The 13276-nt window shown below is 43.8% G+C and overlaps 1 protein-coding gene across 1 annotated transcript; it reads left to right on the top strand.

The window, feature by feature from the left end:
- Positions 1 to 1886: 1886 nt before the first annotated feature.
- Positions 1887 to 12086, top strand: hnrnpub (heterogeneous nuclear ribonucleoprotein Ub). The gene is made up of 14 exons (XM_047021519.1): positions 1887 to 2546; positions 3576 to 3690; positions 5429 to 5508; positions 5711 to 5850; positions 6038 to 6137; positions 6504 to 6616; positions 6723 to 6986; positions 7164 to 7283; positions 7473 to 7601; positions 8037 to 8205; positions 8567 to 8857; positions 9050 to 9351; positions 9535 to 9720; positions 10141 to 12086. The coding sequence occupies exons 1-14, from the start codon at positions 2057 to 2059 to the stop codon at positions 10192 to 10194; spliced, it is 2553 nt and encodes an 850-aa protein (XP_046877475.1). The 5' UTR covers positions 1887 to 2056; the 3' UTR covers positions 10195 to 12086.
- The last annotated feature ends 1190 nt before the right edge of the window (positions 12087 to 13276 follow it).

Genomic DNA, 13276 nt, shown 5'->3' on the forward strand with positions numbered 1-13276 from the left:
CCCTAGCGATGGAAATCAATGAAACTGTACAAGGGTCATATCAAGTTTCTATTTGGATAGTCTGAGGTCTGGGTTGTGAGATGCTATCCCCATCGCACACAGGGACTTCAGCAGTCCCTGCTCCATGTCACATCTCTCTCAATGGCGGGCAAAAATAACTTTTGGCTTTCCTCTCTGGTGGAGATTGAGGATGAGAGGGTTATCTTTCTGAAATATGAATTCAGTTCACTCAGATATGGCCTTACTCCATGGCCATAAGGTTGAATTATTGTTGTGTAAGTCTAAAATGTGTAGGCCTATACATGAAAGACATGTGATGTACACTTATGGAAAGTGCAGTTCTGTTTTTATCCATACCACCTTACCCCGAAGAATGTTGAGTGTTATGGTTCTTCCATGTGTGTCTATGTGTGAGTACACTGATACAACTCACTCATGCAGTATAAGTGACTGAATACTCACCTTGCATGATAATGTGTTTGGTATTGACAGACTAGTCGCTCGTCTCTTCAACGCAGCCAAAGTCACAGTACAATTTGCACAGATAACTTTTCGGTCAGGCTTCTTCATGTTCCAACTCTCTGATACCGAATTTGCATTAATTCCAGAATCGTTGGAGAGACCAGTAAAACCGGGATATTGTCCCTTCCGAGATACAAGAGGGGTGACATTCGATTTCTGGCTCGGTCCAGCTTGCAGATCGCAATTGGATCCAGCACCTTCCGGAGAGGGACGGTTGGTGGATTGACGATCCTCGTGCGCAGAAGCTCTCAATGGATCAGTGTAAACCCTGGTTGATTTACTGTGAGGTGCCTCTGCGGACTGTAAAACGTGCACATTAATACATATGACATCATAACACAAACGTTAAGTATATAGAAAATGTGATCCTCATTATGTCCAAATTATTTGTGAACTTTAAATAATCCTTAATAAATAGGCAAATAACGTCTGTCACTTACCCAGTATCTTCGGTTTCCTCCGGTGGGGCATCTTGCCGTCTCTTTCCGTGTGACAGAAGACATAGTCTTGTAAATTGTTTACCAAGAAAATCCAAACAAAGCGCAATGCTGTGAAATTTCTTTCTTACATTGTCTTACATTTTAAAAGTGTTTTTAAACGTTAGGCTACAACAACAAAAAATACAAGCCAATTCAAGCGCAGAGTAAGTGCACTTCTTAGCATCTTGTCACACTGAACCAGCTAGTGTTGTGCGTCTTTGGGTGTGTTAATACACCCAAGGAGTGTGCCGTACGCTCGAGCATCCCAGGAAGCTACAAGGCTGACTTCATCCTGATAAGGGTCGATTCCAGTAGGCTACTTTGCGTTTGTATTATTTGTTGTCCACAGGAGGTCAGTAAAGTACATTATCTTTTATGACATTTATCGAAAATGAACCGTCTTAATAGTATAAGTGTAGTAATATTAATAGTGTTCATCTGTTTTCAAATTGTAATATTAAGAAACAGTGCAATATAGCCTAATGGTATAGCCTACTGATATGACGACTTTATAACCTATGGGTTAATCTGAGGACTCAAAGACAAGTTTTGATTTATTCTCTCCGTCTTCTGTGATTTTATCAGGCGTGAGGAAACGTAAACAAATCCTCGGAACAGCTCACCTTCATGCTTCAGTAAAGAGATCAAATACGTTTCATGGTTAAGGCTATAATTTGACAGTTGACTTGGTCACTCCAAAATCAGTGTCCTTCAAATCCTTCAATTCAGTCAGTCAAATCAGACTCATGAAATTGTAAAATTTGTTCACGTTTTATCACTTTCTTGATTAATATATGAAAATACCTAATGCCCCCTCTGAAAAACGTTGAGCTTCTTGAACCTTTATTACGGTAAACGACGCCCTCGTCCTCCCCCATACGGTTCCCTTGCAGCACGGGAATCCTTTACCGGTGAAAAAGAAAAGCAGTGCCATTTGGCGCAGTTGTAATTACATCCGCTTACGAAGCGTCCTAAATTAACATATTCGTCTTGTTTGAGGTTTTTTTGTTTTATTTAATTGTAGTGTTTACATAGTTTTTCATTTGAAGACCAACATGAGTTCACTAAACGTTAAAAAGCTCAAAGTAAACGAGCTGAAGGACGAGCTAAAAAAGCGTCAGTTGTCCGACAAGGGGCTGAAGGCCGAGCTAATGGATCGATTGGAGGCCGCGCTTAATGAAGAGGCCCTAGCCGGAGATTCTCCGCTTGGTCAGGACGACGAAGACGATAGCGTCACGTTAGCCGATGAAGGCAATTCCGACTCGGTACCAGAGGCTGCCGAACAAGAATGTATGGGGGAAGATGAAGACGAGGTGGTCCCGGTTGAAGAAAGCATGGAGGCCAACGAGGGTGAGGAAGAGGAGAATGGGAACGGAGGGGATGGAGACGGGGACGCCGTCGTGGATGAGTGCACCGAGGATGATGAGATGGGTGAGGGAGAAGATTGCGAGGAGGAGATGGACCCGATGCTAAAAGGAGATGTGGACGATATGGAGAAAATTGATACAGAGGACGGTGAGCCTGGAGACCAGACTACCGAGGAGGGTGAGTCGCCGGTTTCGACTTCAAATCCTTGGTCTCTTGGACTGGGGACGATTGTCAAAGAAAAGCGTTAGCTAGGCTATTCGTATGCCTGGTGTGCTCAGCCACAATAGAGCTAAAATAGACTCAAAAAGCTAGTAGGATAGATTAACCTGAAAGTTAGTGCTATATCATTTTATTAAGTCGTTTGGCATAGTATGGATTTGCGCTTGAAATCGGTGGTTGTTTGGTTGTCAACATCTGTTGTTAGAGTGGTTAAGCTAGCCTAGTAGCTCGCTTGCATGCCACACTCCTTTGTGTTGGCGCGTTGTTCATAGCTAGCTGGTATGGCTATGCTAGCTAGCTGCTAGCTTGTATGGATTAGCGCCTGGCTAGGTGCTAGCTGGGTCGTCTGCTAACGTTAGTGAGCAGGCGTCAATCCTGACGAAACCCACCAGGTGTTGACTTGGTTTGCTGCACATGGTTCGTTGGCTAGCTCAGCTAGCTAGGGAGGCCCTTAAAATGATTCAGTCAATTGCGTTTTGAAGGCTGTTACGTTATTGTTAGACTATTACAGTACTGTAGAACTACCATGTTAAGTGAGATAACGATCTTTAGGAAACTCAGGACTGTGAGATTGGTTGGGCTAGAAGAAGACCGTTTTGGTTTCATGCATGATGCTAGCTAAGCGGACCAAACTGAAATACATTTCCCCTATCACTAGCTAGTATTTACACTCCCGACTAGTCCCTTTTGTATTCCCCCCAATTGATCTCTTGCAGTGATTGTTCTTCCCATCACCTCTTGCCCAGGCTACTATAGTTAAATTTTGCTTAGCCATACAATATAGCCTCCATTACCCAGTCAGAAGAGTAGCTTTGATCAATTATAGCACTTGAGCTACCTGGATTCGACTGAGGTGTTGCTTCTTAGCTATCACAGGTCGACAACATTGTAACTAATGAACAGGTACTGTGGTCCACTACCCGCCACAACCAGTTCGACCTCTTTCAAAAAGGAGCACCTCATTATATCTTTGTTTTATTTTCAAAGGGGATGCGGACAAAGACGCGAATGGCGATCAGAAGAATAAGAAGGGTGTTAAGAGACGCCGGGAGGAACATGGAAGGGGCTACTTTGAATTTATTGAAGAAAACAAATACAGCTGGTAAGGATGGCAAGACAAAATGGCCTTCGGTATCCCTGAAGCGCCGTCATAGCTATGTGAACTGTATTGGCTTTAAGCGCCAATGCACTAACTAGCAAACAAAAAGGAAAGTAAAACCAAAAAAACCCTCACTTAATTATCATTTATTGCCATTTTGTAAATGTTTGGAGGGTCATTCCTTGCTTTTAAAGAACCTTACCATTAACTTGCAGTGCCAACACACACTCTTAAATGGACTGCACATGCAGCATGAAAAATGAATGAACCAGTACATTGCAACATTTTCCCCACCCATTCACACTCATTTTAGAAAGCCCATTGTGAACACTCAACGAGACTAAAGAATACTCAGGGGAAAACAATCTTGGAGGAGTGTAGCAGATGTGGAGTTTGGAGGAAGGGAGGGAGAGGATAGAGGGGGGTCCATTTCAGACAGTGTAGCACACAAGGATGGAGCAGTGTACCCGAACGGTGTTTTGAATATCCATAAAGATGCAGATGGATCCTCGCCATTGACCGTCCATTGTTATCTCTTGCTCTTGATGTTTTTACCTGTGTTCGATCATTTTTGTCTTCTGTATTGTGTGTGTGTTTACAGGTCTACTTCCAACCCAGCAGGCTACATCATTCATGTGTATTATTTATCTGTCTATTTATTGATCTTTTGTATGGGATGTTAGCTTAGCCCAGTGATTATCCTTACATTTAGTCATTTAGCAGACGCTTTTATCCAAAGCGACACACCATGCGAAGCACCACTTTTAATCCTGATGTAGGCTATCCTGCAATGCTATCCTTTTTGACCCAAAACTGTATTTACCATGTTCTGTAAGGCCTGGGAGGGGGGTTTCAATGTCCATTATCCATCCTAGGCTGCCATTTTCAAAAGCCTTGCGGTTCTTTGGAAAATAGAGCACGCTGACCCAACAGGAGAATTGCAGTTCTAAGAATGATGCAAGTTGCATTTTTCCTCAAGGATGTGTCCTAAATTAACGCTAGACGCACAATCTAATCTGCCACGTTATGGCATTCCTGACCCTCTGCCAGTATCCTCACAGTAAATATTGAGTGGATCACGCCTTAAACAGAGCTGAAGGAGTTTGGCAACAGTTCATTAACTAGTTGAATGATGCCACAATAGAGCTGGTAAGTTAATGGAGCAACACACTCAGAATTGTATAATAATTATTTAAAATCTCTACATCGTTTTCACATTCTGAAGTCCCTTATTGCAGTACAGGACCCAGTTCTGCTGTTACTGTTGTTGGCACTCACAGCTGGTCTTGACCTTTTCATGTTAGGTCCTCGCGAGGAGTTAATTATATCCACTAGGCCTTTACGCTCCAGAACTGGAATCTCAAACCCGTAAACACATTTCACTCGTTAAGACCAAGATTTATTTTATTCTTTTAATTCCCCCCCCCCCCCCCTCCCCCCCTTCAACGTATCCAATGCCCAGTTTAGGTTTGTGTTTCTCTTTAAGTTTTAGTTTACTCATGGATGTCTGCAGGTAAGTGCTGTCTGAACCTATCACCCAAACACTGGCGGCAAAACACACCAGCCTGCCAGAAAGTCTGTGTCTCTTTCATCTAGTGTACTTTTCCACGTCTCCTTCTCTCCCTCTCCTGTTGCAGAGAGGACGTGCTCAGCTGAGGCAGTCCCAGTCCTTGAAAGTGCATTCAGGCACGATCGCCACCCAAACGTCTCCCTGAACGGTTCTTTTCTCTCTCTCCTTCAGGGCGTCCTTCAAGTCTCCCCTGCCACCTCTGGAGGAGGAAGACGAGGAGTTTGACGACACCAAAGTCTGCCTGGACACCTGTAAGCGTTGAGCTTGGTCATAACAAGCACCACCGTGTCTTGGCTTTTCAAAATGCCCCAGAACGGGTGTAGTAGCATAAACACCAGACTCATGCTCTGTGTGGAAAGAGAGTTCCAGTAATGTTGACACCCTTCTTTATTCTCTCGCTATCTTTCTCTTTTTCGTAACTTTTTTTTTTCTCTCTCCCCCTCCCTCTTTTAGATAACTGCGACCTGCACTTCAAGGTGTCTCGTGACCGCTACAGTGCCTCCTCTCTCACCATGGAGAGCTTTGCATACCTGTGGTCTGGGGGCAAGGCCTCATACGGGGTCACCCAGGGCAAGGCCTGCTTCGAGATGAAGGTATGGAGGATTAGGAAAGCACACAACGCTCACTAGAAATACATTTGTTTTGGATTTGATATTAGATGGTTCCTTACCCCAAAGTCATTCAAATGGCAAACTTCCTGTTGTCTTTGAGGACTTAATACCATTTTTTTTTTTTTAGAGTTTTTCCTCCCGATAGCGAGTAATAGTTTCCTGTTTACAGATCACTGAGAAGATTCCTGTGAAGCACATCTCCAGTAAGAACATGGACATCCATGAGGTGCAGGTGGGCTGGTCCGTGGTCAACAGCAGCCTGCTACTGGGTGAGGATATCAGTTGTCAGGCTAGTGACATAAAGCAAGTATCTCCTGAAGGCATTTTACAGTTAAACGGTGTTACAATGGTGCCCCCTAGTGGAGAAACAAGTCAGTGTTATCTCGAGTTACCCATGGTTTTCAAGGTCAAACCTCATTTGACTGTTTTTTCTGAGACTCTTGTTTTTGTGCAGCATGATTATCAGGGCAGTAGGGGTGGAATAGTTTAAGGAGACGTTTTGAAAGTGGGGAGAAAAAAAACCTGTTAAAGTTAAATGTTTGCCTCTAGGAAAATGTCCCTGTACTTAGTGTAAGTCGCTCTGGATAAGAGCGTCTGCTAAATGACTACATGTAAATGTGACCCTGTTGTTCCAGGTGAGGACAAGCACTCGTATGCCTACTCTGGGAAGGGAAAGAAGACCACAAACTGCGTGACTGAAGACTTTGGAGAGACCTTCGACGAGAACGATGTTGTCTGCTGCCTTATTGTTAGTAGTAATTGTTATATACACCAGCCTGTTCAACAACAAGTTTAAATGAAACAATGTACCCCAAAAAAACGTTTTTTACCAAAACCACATTTTGAAACCGTAGGACTTCGAAGGGGAGAAGGTGGAGATGTCCTTCTCCAAGAACGGCCAGGAGCCGGCGGTTGCGTTCCAGGTGGAGAAGGAGGCCCTGGGCAGCCAGGCCCTCTTCCCTCACGTCATCTGCCACAACTGTGCGGTGGAGTTCAACTTCGGGCAGCAGGAGCTGCCGTTCTTCCCCTCGCTAGAGGGCTTCACCTTCCTGCAGGACGTCCAGGTGGACCAGCGTGTCCGGGGGCCCAAGGGCCCAGAGACCAAGAAGGACTGTGAGGTGAACATGGCCACCAGACACGTCTCCTCTCTGACTGTTGTGTGTGTGTGTGTGTGTGTGTGGTCTAGAACCCAGATGATTCTTTTAATCATCCTTTTCGTGTGTTGGAAGTTAAACGTTTTCTTCATTAATCAGACATTTGAATATATATGGAACTTCCTGTGTGTGTTTGTGTAGATGATCGTCATGGTGGGTCTCCCTGGGTCAGGAAAGACCACCTGGGTGAAAAAGCATGTGGAGGAGAACCCGGGAAAGTATTACATCCTGGGCAGTGACACCATCGTGGAGAAGATGATGGTGAGTCCGGACAGTGGCAGAGCTCAACGTTAGCTCATCGTTAGTCTGTATGAAACACCAAAGGAGCTGATTTGTTGTTACAAATCATAGATGAGTCATTGACAAATACTTTTTCCAGCCCATTGTAAATGCTATATATTTGTAAACGTAGTCTTTTTTTGGTTTGTAATTTTCCCCCTTTTCGTGTAGATTGGCAGTTTGAAACGGCAAGCTAAAGAAACGGCCAAGCTCACAGCCATTTCCCAGCGTGCACCTCTCTTCCTGGGCAAGTTCATCGAGATCGCCGCGCGCAAGAAGAGGAACTACATCCTGGACCACGTAAGTTCAAACATGGTCATGGAAGTAACTGTTGGTTTAGTAAGGAAGGAAGTAACCAACAGGAGGCAGGATAGATGGAGGCACAGGTGGAGCAGTCACAGCAGTGAGAGGGGCAGAAGACACACTGCCATCCACAGTCTTCACCATCTAATGTTTCCCAGAGGAAAGGAATAAATAGATGATTTTGATCATCCAAATAATTGACATCCATTTATACGTTGAAGTGTTAAATGGGGATAGATCAGTGGTAGAGCATCTGACTGCAGATCAAAAGGTTGCGGGTTCAGATCCTCCCCTCGCTCTACGTCCGCTGAATGAATGCGTTACAGCACGTTAGGTTACACCATGAAAAGTCTGTACTAATCTGTATCTCCCTCTGTGTCTCTCTGCTACACCATCTCTTTCTCTCCGTCTCTCTCCTCTTCTTCCTTCCAGACCAACCTGTCCGCCCCAGGTCAGAAGAGGAAGATGTGTCTGTTTGCAGGGTACCAGCGCAGGGCCGTGGTGGTGTGTCCCTCGGACGAGGACTACAAGCTGCGGGCCCAGAAGAAGGCCGAGAGCGACGGGAAGGAGGTTCCCGAGCACGCGCTCCTCAAGATGAAAGGTAAAGGGTCTTCATAAATCAAATAAAAATGGATCAGCAGAAAAATCAACATCCATTGTTATTGTTAAGTATTAGATCACCATTATTTGTTATCATTGTTCTTTAGGGTGATAGGTGTAATATAGGTCCTTCCAGCTTTTTCCTCTTGAGGTTGTGGAGTGTTTTTACTGGGTGGGGAACCCTGGGATTTTGCTTGTTTAAAGGGCTTGAAAGTGAAGTTTGATGACATTTACCTGGGATCTCGATTACTATTCATTGTTTTTCTGAAGTGTGTTTATTCAGATTATTTTCTATCTCAACCTTTTAATGTGTCCTCTTATTTTAACCCCTCTTCCTTCCCTCCATCTCTTCCCCTCTCCAGGGTTCTTTTCCCTGCCCGAGGAGGGCGAAAGCTTCAGCAGCGTGGAGTTTGTGGAGCTGCAGAAGGAGGAGGCGGCCAAGCTGCTGGAACAGTACAAGGAGGAGAGCAAGACGGCCCTGCCCGCTGAGAAGAGGCCAAACCAGGGAGGCATGACCCCCAAGAGGGGGGGTCCCGTCCGTGGAGGGGCCAGGGGGGGCAAGGGCCAGTTCAACCGCGGAGGGGGGCCCGGTCATAGAGGAGGGAGTGGAGGGGGCCGCGGAGGCTTCCAGAACAGAGGCAACTTTAGAGGAGGTGTGTATGATGCAGTCTGTGCGGGGCAAGAGGAAGTATCCAGTTCAATGTGTAGCAATGTTGTAATGGGTGGGATTGCAAGGGTTAAAATAATGGTTATATTACCTGGATTTATACAGACGATACAATCATGTATTTTATAAAACAAGGTTTGCAAGGTCTCAAAATGTCTGATTCTTTGGTCCCCTCCAGCACCAGGACCACGAGGAGGGTTCAACCGCCACCCCAGGGGCTTCCTACACCCCCCTGCATTCAGAGGGGGCTTCCCTGCCCGTGGTAACTTCAACCGAGGCGGGGGCGGACCTATCCCCAGCCTGGGGGGAGGAGCCCCCAGAGGTGGACCAATGAGAGGCAACATGGGCCACAGGGGAGGAGGAGCCCCCATGAACAGAGGCGGTCCAATGAACAGGGGGAACATGAGCCAGGGTGGAGGGGCTCCCAACATGAACCGAGGAGGAGGAGGAGGGGGTGGAAACAGAGGCAGCTTCAGTCAGGTGAGTGAGGGAGGGAGGGAGGGGAGAAGGACCAGATCAGGTGTTGTAGATCATTATAGATCTCTCACAATTAGTTCCTAGTCTTATTGTGGTCGGAAAGACAGACAAGCTATCATCTGCAATAAAAAATCTTCTTCTTACCTGTATTGGTTTGAGTTAAAGATCCCCCTCCTCCCTCCTCAGTTCCAGCCCAGAGGAGGCAACAGCCGCGGCAATTTCGGTAACAAGAACGGCGGTAACTACGGTAACAACAGGAACAACCGAGGCGGTGGTGGCGGCGGCAGTGGTGGTGGCGGCAGCTTTGGCAGCAGGAACGGCAGCTTCGGCATGGACAAGGCCCAGGCCTTCAACCAGAGCTGGCAGCAAGGGGTGAGTCTTTCAGCTCTACGGCCTGGACAGTCTCTCAGTGACTGCAAACTCTTCATTTACTGCTGTGACTGAACGTGACAGAAAACACTACTCATCTGATTCAATGGTCTTTCTGTGACTCTTAACTTCCTGATAGTGTTTCAGTGACTGAAACTTTTCTTATACACTGCTGTCTTTTTGTGACTGAAAATGTGAGCGTTTGAGACTGTGTAGTCTTCCAGTGCATTAAACTCCTCATGACTAGACCATAAGACATTGTCCAGGATGTTTTGGGAGGAAGGCAGCGTCTGGAGTCACCACATTAGTTTGGCTTTATTAATCCTTTATCTCATTTGTTTTATCTAGTCATGTCTTAAGACAAATTCTAGATGTTGTCCTGCTGTGTCTAACCTGCTGTGTTTGTGTCTTGTTTTGCTCCAGTTCTGGAACCAGAAGCCATGGAGCCAGCAGTACCAGCCAGGAGGCTATTACTGAGAGACTGTGTGTTGACAGACAAGGGGCCCTCAACCACCAGCCACGGACATCTTGAGTTTTTCTAGAACCCACTTTTTAAAAACCAACTGAAAAATAATCAACCACCACAAAGCGATGTAGAAACATTCCACATCTGAGGAGCGAGGTCTCTTTCAAGCTTTATGGGTTCAATTTCATTTGATTTATTCGTATTTTGTTTTGTACATTTTATGATATTTTTCCACTACTTTTAAATCTCATGCTTTTAAAGTCCAGTGTTTTTGGTATATCAGGAACCACATGTGGCTCATGCAGCTGATGTTGGAAGATTTTCAGGGTTGTGCATTTTATCTGTGCTTTGTGATTTTCTTCTTTTTTTATGAATTGTAAATATTGTTTGCTTAGTTTCATTTGTTTGAATGGAAGGTTTAAAGAAACACTTAAAGATTGAGAGAATCCAGTGCTTGAAAGGCATGGTAGCTATAGCTTTGCTAAAGAATTGTACTTAAAAGTAGTCATACAACATAGAACAACATTTGAGTTGTAGAAACAGTAAGAGTTCAAATTTGGGGATTTTGTCTTTTGTTTCAAACATCAACCATGTAATCTTAACTCCATAGATTTACAATAAACTACATGTTTGCTTTTTTACAACTTTCACGGCTTGTGATTTTTTATTTTGAAGTTCAAAGGTGCGCAACGGGCCTTTGTTGCAATGGCTCTGGCCTGGTTGTCTAGTTCGAATGACAACGTCAGCTGTTTTATTATTTGAACCAGAATTCATTCAATAAAGCTTTGCTCGAATTGGATGTTGGAATCCCTTTAGCGTTCTGTATAACCTTTCGTTTTTTTTGTTTTTTTTTCCGACACACGTTTCTGAAGGCAGATGACTCATCATAGCATTGGTTGTGGTGTACTTCTCAGGGGTTGGGTTGAATGCTTGTTCCTTATTTATTGATTTTCTTTTCCTAAAGCATTTTTCGATGGAAAGTTGCAGTGGTTAGCTTTCAGCGATGCTTTGTCGCGAACACACAACAAACCAGTCCAACTTGACCACACAGTTCCAGTGTTTACATGTCATGCCCCTAATATGTATTTTATTTTTTAAAGTTTTTTTATGGAAGATGCTAGATTCTGTGGCTAGTTTAGCAAGTTTAGGCTTTGTGTGGTGTCTTAGAAATCTAAGGAAGTATTAATTGTGTCTGATGCAAGTCACTACCCCCCATTTTCACCAGCATATAAAAGGGCTACACAATGTCACAACATCCTCTGAGAAATATAAAACTATACATCAATAACGCTGAGCAGAGCAGATCTCATCTTTGAACTGGCTTCCAAGACTAGTTTTGTTTAGTATATACATTTGTGACTGTGTGGCCCATTGATAATTCTGGCTCTGTATCAAATCAACCATATCATGGCTCTTAATTGAAGATACTTAATGTGATTGTGCCCACTGAGTGTTAAACCCATGTATCCTTTCAGCCAGAATATAGGTTGTATGCATCCAAATTGCTCATATTTAAAATGTCTACATGAATTTCCCGTAAACTCAAATGGTTCATAAATCATCACCGCTTGATGTTGGTGATGCTGGTGTGTTAGTTGCATGACTGTCTACTCACAAATTACTTGTATGTTGTGTTCGAATGCAATGGTAAATTGCCCAGACTAGATTTTGATACGTTTTGAGTTTGTGTTTTCAGCACATGAAGAGGTGTACAATAGTAAGTCATGCTTTACGTTCTGGGTGAGGTTGATCCTGATGATCTTTCGTTGTTTTAAAACCCTACTGACACGTTCTGTATCGGATGTTTTGATATTTGTTCATATTTGCTTTTGTTTTTTATGTGGTTTTCTATCGCAACATTATGGGATAAATCAATAATAAAGATTAGAAAGTGTATCTGTAACTGTGTGACAGATTATTTCTGTAGGATGTTCTTCAACCAGTGAATGCATTCATAAATTCCCTTTACCCTGCCTAGGTGAATTGTATGAACAAATGATGTTCAGACATGAATTAGGAATGTTAGCAATGTTCCACATTCTATATTCACATTCTACAGGTTCTAAACACTGAAAATAATGTCTAATGTGTTGTGTTCTAGGACCTTTTTTGTGGCCTAGTCAGGCCTTTTTTCAGGCTTAGTCTAAAATCAATACAAATTTAAATAGGGTTCAGATTGGTTTTCAAGAAAATGTATAACTGAGAATGCGGCTATTTTATAATTTTCTTAATAAAAGGCAGGGGGGATAGATTTGCCATTTTCACAGGTGCCACCCATGTATAATGAAACCTTCCCCCCTGGTTTCAATATATTTAACCTAGGGGCTATTCAGACTGTTAATGTGTACTCACATCCTGGCTCACCAATGTCTTTAGCAACCCTTTAGGATGACAGGACCCCCCACCCTGACAGCAAACAGAGCTTGGGGTATGATCTACAGAGCAGTTCCCTGCCTAACAATGTTGTGTCTGTGTGTATCAGCTAAAGACTGATGTCAACACAGCCCTTCTTGGTTTGTGTGCCATCGTCCTCTCCCCGTGAGGCCTGTAGACTGATCCTCCTGCAAACAGCCACCACACGCAGGAAGCCGGGTGCAAATGCCTGCCAACAAATCTGTTGTTGACCGTCCTCTTCCATGACAGTAGCCTCTCATTGTGACAGGTTATATACATCATTAGTCAAATCGCAGGTATTGACAAAGCATTACCATTTCCTATTTAAAACATAGCAAATAAAGAGGCATAGAATATACAGATGGAAGCAGCTGTGGGCCTTTTTAATTTGAATTTACTTGAAGAGTGGCTTAGCGCATACAAGCTTGGAGTTGTAGTCACAGACTGTGGAATTTATTTAGACGTTAGTGGATATTACAAGTGTTGTCAATGTGAAATTAGGATTTATTTTATTAAAATGGAATCAGCTAAAGGTGCTAAATCTGAGGTTTATGCTTAATTCATGTGTATCTGGGTTGTAAAAATAAAGGCTTATGAGGTGCACTTGCCTCATTTTAGTTGGTTTGTGAACATTGTTTAGAATAAAACCATATGGTTGTGTATTGACAGTTTGTTGTATATGTTGATGTTTCTTTTATT

Source organism: Hypomesus transpacificus, chromosome 6 (assembly GCF_021917145.1).
Source record: "Hypomesus transpacificus isolate Combined female chromosome 6, fHypTra1, whole genome shotgun sequence".
Lineage (NCBI taxonomy): Eukaryota > Metazoa > Chordata > Actinopteri > Osmeriformes > Osmeridae > Hypomesus > Hypomesus transpacificus.

Coding starts and splice junctions, on each gene's coding strand:
- hnrnpub (XM_047021519.1), top strand. CDS start 2,057: ATGAGTTCACTAAACGTTAAAAAGCTCAAAGTAAACGAGCTGAAGGAC. Junction 2,547..3,575: donor AGACCAGACTACCGAGGAGG/GTGAGTCGCCGG, acceptor TTATTTTCAAAG/GGGATGCGGACAAAGACGCG. Junction 6,617..6,722: donor ATGTTGTCTGCTGCCTTATT/GTTAGTAGTAAT, acceptor TTGAAACCGTAG/GACTTCGAAGGGGAGAAGGT.